The 16338-nt window shown below is 41.6% G+C and overlaps 1 protein-coding gene across 3 annotated transcripts in view; it reads right to left on the reverse strand.

Moving 5' to 3' along the window:
* Positions 1 to 15990, reverse strand: part of sim1a (SIM bHLH transcription factor 1a) — a 30681-nt gene extending 14691 nt beyond the window's left edge. The window contains exons 1-8 of one of the 3 annotated variants that reach the window (XM_074654840.1): positions 15554 to 15990; positions 14905 to 15356; positions 8367 to 8449; positions 4106 to 4199; positions 3826 to 3930; positions 3651 to 3736; positions 399 to 598; positions 121 to 227 (exon numbers count right to left, since the gene is read on the reverse strand). In XM_074654840.1, coding sequence (XP_074510941.1) covers positions 121 to 227; positions 399 to 598; positions 3651 to 3736; positions 3826 to 3930; positions 4106 to 4199; positions 8367 to 8449; positions 14905 to 15079 — 850 coding nt within the window. In that variant the 5' untranslated portion in view covers positions 15080 to 15356; positions 15554 to 15990. Of the gene's footprint in view, positions 1 to 120; positions 228 to 398; positions 599 to 3650; positions 3737 to 3825; positions 3931 to 4105; positions 4200 to 7466; positions 7491 to 8366; positions 8450 to 14904; positions 15357 to 15553 lie in introns of those variants that run through there. The other 2 variants (XM_074654841.1, XM_074654842.1) reach the window with 2 other exon arrangements.
* Positions 15991 to 16338: the final 348 nt, after the last annotated feature.

The following is a 16338-nucleotide window of genomic DNA, read 5'->3' on the forward strand; positions in this document are numbered from 1 at the left end:
GTATAGCCAGGTGTGTGTGTGTGTTTGTGTGTGTGTGTGTGTGTGCGTGTGTGTGCATGCGTGCGTGTGTGTGTGTGCGTGTGTGTGTAGAGTGGCTTTGTAGTAACAAACCTAACTCACACAAGTGATGAGCACATCTGAGGTGGAAGGAGTCACAGCTGTGAACATGATGATACAGAGTCTTCTCTATGAGATCCTGAGGCTCGTAGCCTGTCAGCTCTGCAACCCTGAGCAACGCACGCACACACACATTCACAGGGTTCATTAAGCCTTCCTACATTTACACGCTCACACGCTCACACGCTCACACGCTCACACGCTCACACGCTCACACACAGAATATAGAACAACATAGAAATAATGCAGAAGAAGTCAGAGCGCTGCCGTAGAGAACGTACCGCGAGTCGAGGAAGATGAGCTTCATGTCCAGGCTGGCTCTGAACATGAACATGTTGCTGTGCAGTTTGATCTCAGTGACGGCGCTGGGCGGCAGCGAGTGACCGACGGCCACCAGCCCCACGTTCTGATAGCAGCCGTCAAATGGGGACGCGTCCAGGCTGTACTGACGGATCTTCAGGTAGCCGCTACAGTGGATCACCTGGGCCAAGAGTTCACAGACGGATACAGAGTATAAACATCAATCCGTACATGTTCCAGTCGCCCTTCAGTCCTACTCAGGGTCATGGGGTCACGAGGTCACGTGGTCACGGGGTCAGGGGCCTCTGTGTCACCCAGGCCAGTGTGGGGAACTTTTCTTGACCAAGACAATTCAGCATGTCACCTGAGCATTAGTAAGGCTTTAACTTTACCGCATCATGAATAAAGTTCTCTTTCATTTTAGACCGCTCCAGCACAGTGAGGGAGCCAAAAAACACTTGGGGCCTCACGTATAAACGGTGCGCACGTACTAAAATGTTCCGTTCGCTGTGTTTCACGCACACGCCGGGATGTATAAAAATCAACATGACGTGAGAATGTGCGGACCGTGCCGCAAACTCTAGACCAGTCGTGAGAATGTGCGGGTCATCCTGCAAACTCTGTCGTTTGGCAGTGTCAAACTATAAAGTACTGAAACTTGCCAAATGTTTAAAAATAATTTTTCCACTCAACTTACTGAGCTTTGTTTATGAAGTGGGATAAAAAAACAAACCACATATTTCTTCACTAGTTTGCGCATAATATTTAACATCAGAGAGACACAACAAAAACACATTTAAACTAATTTCCCAGAGATGACATGCCTTAACCACCGTGCCAAAAACAAAATCTTGTGCTGCACAATGTGGCAAACCAACGTTGAGCCTGTGCTCCAGGAGCTTCAGATGGATGAACTGGACCCTGGCCCACCTAACAATGAGCCAAATGCAGCAGCTATACAGCGCCGTTTGGATGAGATACACAGAATGTAAAGCAACAAGGTGAATTGAGACAAACATTTATTTTTTAACAAGGTCTTTTACTGTCTGACTTATCTCACCAAGAACGGTCATTCATTCTTTTTAATTCGTTGCATATATATATATATATATATATATATATATATATACAGTATATCCTTCATTGTATTAATCTCTCTCTGTGACTCCAGCACAGCGTTAGTGAGGACGTGGCCAGACCGGCGCTCCTCAGCAGTCGAGGCCCGGGGCGCAGTGGATCCGTGCGCCTTCGGGAGCGCACGGTCAGCTGCTGTGGAGACACGTTGCGTTTGTTACTGATTTCCGAGGGAAGCCCATCAAATAAAATATGTTTTCTAGCTTCCACCTCAGTAACAAGCACTTTAATTTCACACATCGTGAAATTCTTCTTTTTTGTTGCTTTCCCAGCCTGATGTGCCATCGTTATTTGGACAATATGTGACAGCATATTAACGTGAAATTGAGCTGTGCTCAATTTCACGTTAACTGGGATGTATAAAGGAAAGGTGTGCAGGAACAGGCGTACGCACGGTTTTATACTGGTGGAAATTTCTGTGCTTATGTACTTTTCCAATTTTGTGAGTACGCCATCTTCCAGTGTGAAAGCTGCGCAGTCTTTTATACCTGAGGCCCCTGGTTGTCTGGCAAAAAAGTTGAACCTGGCTCAACTTCAAACGCGTGCTAGTGGACATCCCCAGTAGATTAGTTGGTAACGTGTATTTCTACTGTTGACGGAAGATAAAAAAGTTGCAGCATTGATAACTTTCCAGAGTTGTTAAATCCTGTCTCTTCATATCTCTTCATATGACAAACCACTGAGTTCTGTGTTCTCATGTCATACTAGGGTTGGCAAAGGTAACGCCATAATAACACATTAATGCATTAATGCATATTTGTTTTAACACCACTAATTTCTTTAAGGCATTAATGCAACTTGTGATTTTTCAGCTGTAGTGGGCTCAGAGTGAAGATATTGGTATCATAGTAAACTATAAAACCTGATGAATCCATCGGTACCAGCCATGTCATACTAGCTTGTCATGAAGGAGGGTAAATAACGCTGCAAACTTACGCTAAATTTTGGTGAGGAAAAACTGTCATGGCCATTTCCAAAGGGGTCCCTTGACCTCTGACCTCCAGATCAGTGAATGTAAATGGGTCCTATGGGTACCCACGAGTCTCCCCTTTACAGACATGCCCACTTTATGATAATCACATGCAGTTTGGGGCAAGTCATAGTCAAGTCAGCACACTGACACACTGACAGCTGATGTTGCCTGTTGGGCTGCAGTTTGCCATGTTATGATTGGAGCATATTGTTTTCTGCTAAATGTAGTACCTGTGAGGGTTTCTGGACAATATCTGTCATTGTTTTGTGTTGTTAATTGATTTACAATAATACATATATTCATACATTTGCATAAAGCAGCATATTTGTCCACACCCATGTTGATTAGAGTATTAAATACTTGATTTGATCTCTGTAAGGTTAATTTTGAACATAAAAAAATTTGATTAATTTGCGATTAATTGTGATTAAATATTTTAATCAATTGACGGCTCATCTGAAAACATCTGAGGAGAGAAATAGGCATTACAGTAACAGAATATTGATTCATATTTGATCAGCGTTGCCTAGTTTGACTTTTGATCAGAGTTCAAGCAGTGATTGACAGCTGCTGTAGAGACTGCTCGGCTCTGATTGGTTGTTTTTGTTGGGGCGTGGTGGAATCTTGATAATACCATTAGGAGCACTAGGAGGACTCAGAGGAACATGATGTTTCACAGATTATCTGTCTCATGTTCTACTGTCAGGATCTAGTGACAGTTTGATTAAACAAATAACTTTTTATCATATCTGCTCAGAGTTACCAACTGCAGCTTTAACGTCAGTAATCAACTGGGAAAGTTTCATGGAGATATCTATGAGTTCATTCTTTACCTTGTCACCTGTCGTGTCTCCCCTTACAACGCAAACATCCACAACAATCACCATCAATCTATTTGGAGGTTCAGCCTAAACATCACATGTGGTCTGAGCATTTATCATACAGGAATGAAAACAGAATCCCTAAAAATGTAATACAAGATTTCCGAGTTTGACTTTTAGGAATGTGTGATGGATTTGATTTTAATGAATTGATATGACTTGACATTGACCAGAACATGTCATCTTCCCATTAGTCAATTAAAAAGTCAAAACATCAAATAAAGACAGCAGCACAGTCCTATCACCTTGTAGCCTCCACAGGTCAGACCAGCATTTCTTTTAGCCAGGACACATTTCATTCTCAGAAAGAAGGAGCGTTCCATCTCATATTCTGCAGGAAATTAAATAAAACAAATTATTGATGCTGCGTGATGATGTCATATGTCATATACAGAGCAACATGCCAGGGTGGTGGATTACCGTGAACAAAGTGTGAATGGTACGGCTGGTGTGCTGTGAGGACGGCTGTCATCTCGTCATGGTCTGCTGGATGAATGTATTCATAAATGCTGTTTCCTGTCAACTCTACCTGTTGGAATGAACATTCATCTCAGAACTGGGACACTTCAGGGCCTCCGTACCGGAGGAGGCCACCGTACCAGAGGAGACCTCAGTACCAGAGGAAACCTCAGTACCAGAGGTAACCACCTTACTGGAGGAGACCTCCGTACCGGAGGAGACCACATTAAGTTTGTCAAACCTACCTGCGACAGGCCCAAGTGGACTGATGCTGTTTCTGATATGTACATTATTTTCCCATCTGGAGCCACCACAAAAATGAAGCCATCTAATGTCTGAAAGAAACAACATAAATACTGTTATTATATCAGATACCAACAAAAGGCCTTTTAATGAAATCACTGTTACTGGGTTGAATCTGTTTGCATGTGTATACAATACAATGTCTCCTTATTATGACTGCATATCATTAAACTTGAGATAAGACTGATTGTTGTAACAACATCATGATTTGAGGAGAGGCTAACTAACAATGTCATGTTGAAGGAAACACTGAGTTCATATAGAGAACTAATACAGCCTAATGCAACATACAACATACCCTGCAGTAAATCCTTCCTGTGAGAGCTGTTGATTCAACATCACGATTTGAGGAATGTTGCTTTAAAGGAACCGTTGAATGAAACACTGAGTTCATATAGAGAACTAATACAGCAGCCTAATACAATAATAATATCAATAACATCCCTGCAGTAAATTTATATCTATGTATTTATTTGTTAGAATGATCCAGTCTTTTCCTCACAGTGAGGCCTACAGCTGATTAATTAAACACTGGTATCAGATCAGTACTCAGTATCGGCTGATACTCAAGGCCCAGGTATCACTATCGGTATCAGTATTGGTATTGTATCGGTATTGTATCGGTATTGTATCGGTATCGGTATCGGGACTGAAAGAGTGGGCTTGGTGCATCTCTAGTTGTATCAGACTGCATTGGGTTGAGCCAGGTGGGGCCCAGCCAGGTGGAGCCCAGCCAGGTGGAGCCCATCTATACACTATGAGTAGAAGATTAAACTATTATCAGCATTTGTAATATTAACTGTTATTACACAGCTGTGTTGAATACTAGATTCTGATTGGTCAATCATGGCGTTCTGCGGTCTGTAATTTCTGTATAGACGACCGTTGCTATGTATCGCAGAGCTTTGCTAAGTATAACAGTCCGTTGCTACGTATAGCAGACCGTTGCCACGTATAGCAGACCGTTGCTACGTATAACAGACCATTGCTATGTATAGCAGACCGTTGCTACGTACAACAGACCGTTGCTACGTACAACAGACCGTTGCTACGTACAACAGACCGTTGCTACGTACAGCAGACCGTTACCACGTATAGCAGACCGTTGCTACGTATAGCAGACCGTTGCTATGTATAGCAGACCGTTGCTACGTATAACAGACCGTTGCTATGTATAGCAGAACGTTGCTACGTATAACAGACCGTTGCTATGTACTGCGTACAACAGTCCGTTGCTACGTATAGCAAACCGTTGCTCCGTACAGCAGACTGTTGCTACGTACAGCAGACCGTTGCTACGTACAGCAGACCGTTGCTACGTACAGCAGACCGTTGCTACGTACAGCAGACCGTTGCTATGGGTGCAGTTCAGATGTCGGACTCTGGAGGACTGTTTTTGTGTCAAAATGTTGATTTCTTCAGTAAGTAGCTGTGTAATAAGCAGGATAATGTACAGCTAGCGGGTCATTGTTGTGAAAGAATCAACGATGATCGCTGTACATTATGCCTTACATAAATGAGGAACGTTGTTCATAATAATAATCTCAAAAAGAATTAGCCCTGTAGCCATGTAGCCCTGTAGCCTTGTAGTTCTGTAACCCTGCAGCCATGTTAGCCCTGTAGTTCTGTAGCCCTGTAGCCTTGTAGTTCTGTAGCCCTTCAGCCCTGTAGCCCTGTACTCCTGTAGTCCTGTAGGCCTGTAGCCCTGTAGTTCTGTAACCCTGCAGCCATGTTAGCCCTGTAGTTCTGTAGCCCTGTAGCCCTGTAGTTCTGTAGCCCTGTAGCCATGTAGCCCTGTAGTTCTGTAGCCCTGTAGCCTTGTAGCCCTGTAGCCATGTTAGTCCTGTAGCCCTGTAGCCTTGTAGCCCTGTAGTTCTGTAGCCCTGTAGTCCTGTAGCCCTGTAGCCCTGTAGTTCTGTAGCCCTGTAGCCCTGTAGTCCTGTAGCCCTGTAGTTCTGTAGCCCTGTAGTCCTGTAGCCCTGTAGTTCTGTAGCCCTGTAGTCTTGTAGTCCTGTAGCCCTGTAGTCCTGTAGCCCTGTAGTTCTGTAGCCCTGTAGTCCTGTAGCCCTGTAGTTCTGTAGCCCTGTAGTCTTGTAGTCATGTAGCCCTGTAGCCCTGTAGTCCTGTAGCCTTGTAGTCCTGTAGCCTTGTAGCCTTGTAGTCCTGTACCCCTGTAGTCCTGTAGCATTTTAGTCCTGTAGGCTTGCAGCCCTGTAGCCCAGTAGTTTTGTAGTCCTGTTGGCCTGTAGCCCAGTAGCATTGTAGTCCTGTTGGCCTGCAGCCCTATAGCCTTGTAGTCCTGTAGTCCTGTAGTCCTGCAGCCCTGTAGCCCAGTAGTCTTGTAGTCCTGTAGGCCTGTAGCCCTGTAGCCCAGTAGTCTTGTAGTCCTGTAGGCCTGTAGCCCTGTAGCCCAGTAGTCTTGTAGTCTTGTTGTCCCGTAGGCCTGTAGCCCTGCAGCCCTGTAGTCCTGTAGCCCTTTAGCCTTTTAGTCCTGTAGTCCTGTAGCCTTTTAGTCCTTTAGGCCTGCAGCCCTGTAGCCCTGTAGCCTTGTAGACCTGTAGCCTTGTAGTCCTGTAGGCCGCCAGCCCTGTAGGCCTGTAGCCCTGTAGTCCTGTAACCCTGTAGTCTTGTAGCCCTGAAGACCTGCAGCCCTGTAGCTCAGTAGTCCTGCAGCCCTCTAGTCCTGTAGTCCTGTAGTCCTGTAGCCCTGCTCCATTGTGTTGCTGCTGATGGGGGGCTGTAGGACAGACTGAGGCTCTGTACGTGACCAGGAATGTGTTCAGCTCATTTCACCCTTAAAGCAGAAGAATGAAGGCAGCAGGAGGCAGACGACACTAAACACACACACACACACACACGCACGCATGCGCGCACGCACACACACACACACACACACACACACACACACACACACACACACACACACACACACACACACACACACACACACACACACACACACACACACACACAGTGTACCTATAGCTGAATGGCAATAATAATAATATAGATATCAATGTCCTGTTTGGGGGAATCTTCCAAAGAGCTATAAGCTGAATGTGTAAGAGATGGGAGCCCAGCTCCTGACTGACTACCATAATAACCAGTGTAGTGAGCACATGTAAGAGATGGGAGCCCAGCTCCTGACTGACTACCATAATAACCAGTGTAGTGAGCACATGTAAGAGATGGGAGCCTAGCTCCTGGCTTACTACCATAATAACCAGTGTGGTGAGCACCTGTAAGAGATGGGAGCATAGCTCCTGGCTGACTACCATAATAACCAGTGTAGTGAGCACCTGTAAGAGATGGGAGCCTAGCTCCTGGCTTACTACCATAATAACCAGTGTAGTGAGCACATGTAAGAGATGGGAGCCCAGCTCCTGACTGACTACCATAATAACCAGTGTAGTGAGCACCTGTAAGAGATGGGAGCCTAGCTCCTGGCTTACTACCATAATAACCAGTGTAGTGAGCACATGTAAGAGATGGGAGCCCAGCTCCTGACTGACTACCATAATAACCAGTGTTCTGAGCACATGTAAGAGATGGGAGCCCAGCTCCTGACTGACTACCATAATAACCAGTGTAGTGAGCACATGTAGGAGATGGGAGCCCAGCTCCTGACTGACTACCATAATAACCAGTGTAGTGAGCACCTGTAAGAGATGGGAGCCTAGCTCCTGGCTTACTACCATAATAACCAGTGTAGTGAGCACATGTAAGAGATAGGACCCCAGCTCCTGACTGACTACCATAATAACCAGTGTAGTGAGCACCTGTAAGAGATGGGAGCCTAGCTCCTGGCTTACTACCATAATAACCAGTGTAGTGAGCACATGCAAGAGATGGGAGCCCAGCTCCTGACTGACTACCATAATAACCAGTGTAGTGAGCACCTGTAAGAGATGGGAGCCCAGCTCCTGACTGACTACCATAATAACCAGTGTAGTGAGCACATGTAAGAGATGGGAGCCTAGCTCCTGGCTTACTACCATAATAACCAGTGTGGTGAGCACCTGTAAGAGATGGGAGCCCAGCTCCTGACTGACTACCATAATAACCAGTGTAGTGAGCACCTGTAAGAGATGGGAGCCCAGCTCCTGTCTGACTACCATAATAACCAGTGTAGTGAGCACATGTAAGAGATGGGAGCATAGCTCCTGACTGACTACCATAATAACCAGTGTAGTGAGCACCTGTAAGAGATGGGAGCCTAGCTCCTGGCTGACTCCATCCAGAGAAGTGCTGCGGCTCACGTGACCCCAGGACTCCCCGAGACCTGGCAAACAAATCACACGCACAGTAAATTAAAATCATTACAAGAAACAAGTTCATCTTTTACCATGAAAGCAGAGGGTTAATAACATGTTGTAACAGCATGTAAAGAGAGGGTCTAATTCTACAGTTTAGCCTATACAGTAGGTCTGTTATGAAGAGTAGAAGTTCTCATTCAGTCTACAGTCTACAAACATCTTTTTATTGTAGAGCCATTATCACTACAACTGATGAGGCTTTAAACTGATAATGGTAACAATAATGTCTGTTTGCTGGTTTTACAGACTAATAGAGTATATTGTTCAGCACTACATAATTAGTGAAGATCTTTTCAATTTTAAGACTTCACACACATTTAAGTACATCATATGATCAGGAAAAATAACTATTTCGATGACAATGCCAAGAATACGAAGATTAACACGGGTCAATCCTTAAATATAATATAAATATGAGTCCTACATGTTATATATTTTTGTAAATATACTCTACATACACACTCAGTCAATTTACTTCTTTGCACAATTCATATTGTTTATTTTTACTGTACATACACGTTTTGTTTATGTTATTGGCATCGGTGCTTTTTTACATAGACACATATATATATAATTTATATATATACATACATACATCAAAAGTTATTCAGGTGATTGCTGTCTTTCCATGAAAAAAAATGTAAAGTTATTTTCAAAATTCAAATTAAAAATGGAGAAAGAAAAAGAGTGATTTTGAAAAATCTTTAAAAATGTAATATAAAGTCATAAAGTTCCTTTGACACCTACGTCTATCCATTCATATAGCCACATGTGTCTACTGTGATTTGTGCCTGTATGTTACAACATATATATATATATATAGCCCCTATACACCTATTTTTTCACTACTTGTGTACATAAGTCCTATCTATTCTTTATTCTAATAATCAACAACTAAACGGAGTGCTGTAGTGTGTAGGCTGCACAGAGAGCTGGTAGTGATGGTAGATAACGTGCTGAGTCTGCAGGAGGACATGTCACTGAATAAAACGGCTCGTAGACTGTAGACTGCAGCTTAGCTGTCTGATGTCCCGGTTTGATGTCCCAGTGTGCAGCCTGCACACACCAAAAAAGTTACACTCGGCTTTTTAAATAATAATAATAATAATAACAATATATATATATATATATATATATATATATATATATATATATATATATATATATATATATATAAAATTATATATATATAAAGCCTTCACAACAGTCGTAAAAATAACACGTCAGATGGCGCGAGGCTCAGAGCAAACAGCGGTATTATTCTCATGGAAATCCCGCTCTGCCTTCCGCAGAGGCCCGCAGCGGCGTGAGAGGCCCGCAAAGGGGGAGAGGCCCGCAGCGCAGCGGCCCGCAGAGGCCCGCAGCCTCCCGCCTCAGAGAGACTTCACCATTACCTAAAAACACACAATCTAATGAGCCACCAGAGGAAAACTACACCGGCTTCTACTACAGACAGAGACAAACAGGACAGAGCTGAGAGATAATAACGGATAATAACGGCCCCCAGTTACAGTATAGTGAATTTATCATTTGGCTATCTCTATATATACGCTTCACCTAGTTATTACAGAAATACTCAATAATAATAATAATAATAGTAATAATAATGATAATAATAATAATAATAATATAACAACAATAATAAAGTATTATTGTTATAATAATAATAATGATAATAATAATAACAATACATTATTACTGTTATAATAATAATATTTGTATTATTATTATTATTATCAATATTGTAATAATATTGATAATAATAACTACTATTATTGTTGCTAGTATGAGGCTATATATAAAACTATAAGAGTGCTGTGCTTCAGTTGGAACCAGAATAAAACGACCAATCATTGAGTTTAGTTCACATTTCCTTCAGCAGACTAGAAGTGAGAATATGTATTATTGTTGTGATAATAATAAATCAAGTCTGTAATATTATGGAGGTTCTTGTTGGTTAAAAACATCCTATAATGAGAGACAGTGAAAGGAGCGGTGTTGGTGCAGAGAGCTGCAGAGAGCTGCAGAGGACCAGATCCACAGAGAAACCAGCAGCACGCGTGCATGATGATAGAAATGTACATTTGGAGCGCACGTGCTTCACAGCACCACGGTGTCTATGAAGAACTATATGCTGACACACACACACACACACACACACAGACACACACACACACACACACACACACACACACACACACACACACACACGAGTTATTACAGAGGCTCATTAGGGTCCAGAGTGTAGCTGAGGGCTGCAGGCCTACTGTGGACCAGAACCTAGACCTGCTGCAGGCCTGCTGTGGACCAGAACCTAGACCTGCTGCAGGTAACGAGCAGCTCACCTATACGAACCGAACCTGAACACAGAGCGCAGCTGCTAATACAGGAAGCTGAAGTTAATGAAAGTTAATGAAGCTCCTGAAGAGAGCAGACTTATTATTTATTATTCTATTTTCATCCAACGTATTGTTTTATCATATAAACCAACACAAGATGTTATTTAGGATTTCATTACTCCATATCTTTCAGACCAGACGTGGGACTCAGTATCATTTACCAATAACTCCACTTTCATATATATATATATATACAGGCTACATATACATATACAAATAAATCGCAAGAACGCAAATAAATGAAATAGTTTATTTAAATTTAATTTAAATAATTAAATTTAGTAATTTTAAATTGTTGATAAATTGTACAAATCAACTCTATCGAAGTCCGCTCAGGTCCGCCACGTTTTAATAACAGCGTATTCATATTTTAATCATCATAACCTCGACGATTAAAATGTCGCTGTGTTCAGTTTACACATTAGGACACATCATTAAAGAGCCATAATAACAATAACAACAACAATAACAATAACAATACTACTACTAGTACTACTACTACTAATAATAATAATAATAATGATAATAATGATAATAATAATAATAATAATAATAATAATAATAATAATAATAATAATAATAATAAAGGTTTTGTTGCTAAGAGCGGGTAAGCAGCAGCGCATTCATGTTTATTGGAAATCAGTCTTGTATTAAAAGTCCCAGTGACGTTGAGGGTTTGAACGTGTTGAGAACGCAGTAAAACTCCTTATATAATAAATATAATTAATATAATAAAGTAGCTCAGTCGATCCATTTCAATGTGAGGTCATTATATACAAAAGGATGCATAATCCTAGAAAAACCCGCCACACATTAATGGTCCAACTCAAAGTCCATCTGCTGACTACACAACATCACACGTTGTTCACTTGATCCTCACAACATGCTTTTGTTTTGTTAACAATTGGTGTTGGGTTAGGGTGTTGTTTTGATTTGATTTGATTTGATGCTTGTTTTCTGTATGTTTGTGAGTCTGTCTGTAGAGGTTACCTTTTTGTTTGTGATGAAAATTAAAAAAAGAAATAAAAAATGAAAAAAGAAGCGGTGTTGTATGTTGTTGTTGTCACAGTAAACAAGATGTAAAGTATAAATGTGATCAAACCCTTCCTCTCTGACTCAGTGTGGGGAGTCATGTAATTTAACCCAGGATGGACAACATGGCTGAGGTCAGAGGTCACCCTAGTGACCATTCTGAGTTGTCATAAATAACCCCCCCCCCTCTTGGTACACTCCAAAATCAGAAGACTTTTAGCTTTTCTTCTCCACTAAGCAAAAACACTCCAGCCCTCTCAGATGGGCTTCTTCACGCCTAATTCATCACATGTGGCTCCTGGTGGAGTGGATGGGGGTGTGGGGCTGTGGGGGTGTGGGTGTGTGGGGGTGTGGGGGTGTTGGTTTGTGGGGATGTTGGTTTGTGGGGATGTGGGGGTTCTTTGAGTAAAAAGGTGCCAGTTCATCAGGGTGAAGAGGTCCGGCCTTTAAAACAGCAGAGTGTGTAAAGGTGTGCAGACTGTCCCTTCAGTGATCCACAAAGCTTCACATGCAACAGCCTGACCCACAGAGACATCTCCAGTCATGTACAGTGTTACTGAGAGCTCAGTGTATTCATGCTTGGAGGGAAGACGATGCTACAGAGTCATACCATCACAACCCCCTGACTGAAGGGAACCGGAGCCTGACCCTAACCCTAACCCTAACCCTAACCCTAAAGCTTTTCCTTTTTTTATATATATATTGTATATCTTGGTTTGCCATGTTTTAAGCACTTTTATCCTATAGCACTTCACTGACCCCCTATAATATAATATTATATATGTGTGTCTGCCTGTGTTTGTATGTGTCATGCCGTCTCATTCTATTAATTCTGTGCAAAAAAATACTTTTAAACAAAATAAATAAATAAATAATAAATAAGTCTATTTTAAAGATTATAACACTATTTTATTTTTTTTAATTCTTATCATGAACGGCCGTGACAACATACCTCCTTTTCATTCCTATTTTATCCTTTCTAAGACCAGGGGAGATACCATGGAAATCAGGAGAATTTTGATAAAAATATGACACTCCCATGGCCCCAACTGTGGTTGTACCTCTTAAACAGGTTACACCTTTTTATTATATCTTTTATTTTTTATCTTTTTAAATTATTTTAATTAAAATCAAAATTATTTAAAAAAAAATAATTTAGATTTAGATTTTGATTATTTTTTATCAATTTTATCTTAATTATTTTGTATGGGATTTTAACCAAAAAACTATGGTTTTAACAAAAGAACCCTTTTAAAATGCCCACAAGGCATACCACTACCCCCCTGTGCCCATGCCCCTCCGTGCACCCAACTTGGATGCAACGTTTTAACCCTAACCTAAGCCTAACCTAAGCCGTTGGAGCCTTCTCATCACTCACATTCGTCCTGATTCCACACTCAGTATTTACTGCTCAGGTTAATGCTGTGGTTCCATAATAAGAGGTTTCTGTCAACATGTTGCTTTATAAGAATCTCTGGTTTTCACTCGAACCTCGATGGCATCCAGTGATGTAAATAACAACTTGGTGCTGACTGGATGGAACATAACTAATATTAATAACCTGAATCTGCCTCATATGCTGATTGAACAACATTTACATTTAAAGCTCTTTTCTCACCTCTTTTTAATTTCTATTTTTGGACTAACTTTGCTGAATATATAGAAGGCTAAAGGGCTCATTCGTCATGCTTCTTTCCTCTGGTTTGTTTCACAGTGATTGAATATTAATAATATGATTAGAAAATTAATAATCAATACAGGCTGCCTTTCCAGTCAGGTCCTCTGTGTCCATGACTCCTTTGTGTTTTCTTTGTCCTACACGCACGCAGCCTGCTTCTCTCTACAAACACCTCCATATGTTGAGGGATCGCACGTGCACATCATACTAATATCAGCGGCTCTGCAGCAATCACGCTGGATGGAGCCCATCAAGCCCATCACAGCTCATCTGCTGCCGGGGGCCGCACGGACACACTGACGGACTGAGGGACAGGAGACTCTACACTCATTTCTTACCGACATTACCGTGAGGACAAACTAAATCAGAAGACTTTATTCTATTGAATGTTAACACGATGAGACGGGTCTTATAAATAATATAATTATATTAATTATAAACTCCAGAGAAACATATTTAATAGGACAGATGTGAAACACCAACATAATGTAGACATTTTTAATCATTATTAACTATTAATTTAACACTATTTTCTACATGTTTTAACCGCCTAGAGATATCTCCTTTAGAGGAACGCGAGAAACAAAAAAACTACACTTAAAATAAATGATGCCTACTGATGTGTGTCCTTTTAGAGCCTATAATTTGTATTACGTTTTATTTTCATTATAACATATTTGAAAGGACGAGAAACTGATTTTTCATTCCGGTAAAATTATGAAAAAAGCGGAGTTACAAATGAGCAGCCAGTAAGGACAGCAGAAAAATAATAAATACTTATACTTATTATTCTAAATGTATTAGGCCTATTTAATATCAAGACAAATAGTGAATAATAAAAAACGCATACAAGCCACAGAGCAAATCAAATCAAATAGGATTGGTACTATTCCTACTAGCCTCATACTGAAAGTATAATAACAATAGTCCCGTAGCTTCATAATAAATATAACACCCGTAATTATAGTAAAAAGAGGATAAATACGAACTTATTTTATTATATATAATTGTATCTATAGTTATCTATAATTGTATAACTGTTGTAATAAATATTTAGTTGATTATATTGTAATTTTCTTATTTAATTAACCTTGCTGGTTGCTGCTTTTATGCTCATATTTTTATGTTAGCTTTTTATCCGTTTTTTATATTGATGCTTTTACCATGTAGCACTTTGAGATTTGTTTCAAATGTAAAGTGCGTTACAAATAAAATGTATTATTATTATTATTATTATTATCTTATGATTATTTTTATTCTTCTATGTAGTTTTCTATTGCCACTGTGTGTAGGCTGCATGCAGCTGTGTTACCTTGAGGGAAGACTATCCTCATCTTCAGGTAGCTGGTGGTCAGCCGGATGATGGACGCTTTGTCCAGCTGGGAGGTGATGGCAGACGGAAGAGGCAACAGTTTGGCCAGTTCATAAAACTCACTGTTCTCCTTCTCCCGCCGGGTCCGGGCCGCGTTCTTAGACTTCTCCTTCATGGTATGGTCTGGTCTCTGGTCTCTGGTCTCTGCTCTCTGGTCTCTGTCTCTGGTCTCTGGTCTCAGTCAGTTCCTGTCCAGGTGTCTCATAGCAGGGGACGTCTGTAGATGTGTCCCTCTGCCTCAACACGTTCCCATACTGTATTTCCAGGTGTTCCGAAGGAAGCGGCTAATTTCCTGGATGTTTGAGGGTTCTAGTGCGCCCTGTGGAGGACTCAGCGCGCACAGGGATCCATCACAGTGGAGGCTCAGAGGGACTGTGGAACCGCATGAGGCCCTGCAGGGTGGACCATGAGGAACATGAGGAACATGAGGAACATGGACTTTAGATCACAGGTATCAGGCTCTAGAACACCACATAGAGTCTCTGATGGACACTCACAGCTGAGGACACTTGTTGGAATCTGTCCACACAAATCTAGTGGCGGGATTTTAAACTCACATTTAAATATAGTTCCATGCTTGTTCTCTTACCTCCGCACAGACACCCGGCAGCTCGCTACTCTGAGGCCCGTCGGGCTCCACGGTGTCCGGGCAGAAGGTCTTCCATCCCGGGTTCGGGTTCGGATGGACAGCAGCGCATCCGGAGCCTCCTCAGTACTGCAGGCTCCAAGACCCGCCCAATACAGGCAGCTCTGCTCCTATTGGACGAGTGGAGACCCTGTCCACGTTGCTATTGGCTACTCTATATAATGACGCGCTCCACGAGGAACGGGGATTGGCTGGCGGTGAAAATGTTCAACTCAGACTCTGTTCACTCTCTGCTGGGAGAAACCTGTCTCAGTTCTCCCTCAAATCATCTCACTCAACACATTTATTATCAACATAAATACTAAACAACAAAAATACATATGTAGTAAAGATTATTATTTAACACTCTCTTTAGGGTTGGGGTTATATAGATTGGCCTCTCTAGCGTTACTTATTTCAATTTTCACAGTTAGTAAAATTGTTATTTCCACAGTAAAAATCAAACAGAACAGGATATGGGTTAGCCCTCGGTAGCAGTGTTTTAATATTTCATACAGCAGATTGAAACACTTTTCCATGAGAAAGTTAGTGGTGGTCTATAAAGTGACCTGTTAAGAACTGACACATTTTCTAATGGAGTTTGGCAAAGGCCTAAATGATTCTGTGTGAAGGCAGAGAAGAGCAGATCCCCAACATCCTCTAACCTGCGGTGTCTTGCTCATTCAGCTGCTTTAGGCTATTATATGTAGGCTATATAGCCTAGGACACTTGGTCTATGTAGGCTATAG

The sequence above is a fragment of the Sebastes fasciatus genome, chromosome 12, assembly GCF_043250625.1.
Source record: "Sebastes fasciatus isolate fSebFas1 chromosome 12, fSebFas1.pri, whole genome shotgun sequence".
Lineage (NCBI taxonomy): Eukaryota > Metazoa > Chordata > Actinopteri > Perciformes > Sebastidae > Sebastes > Sebastes fasciatus.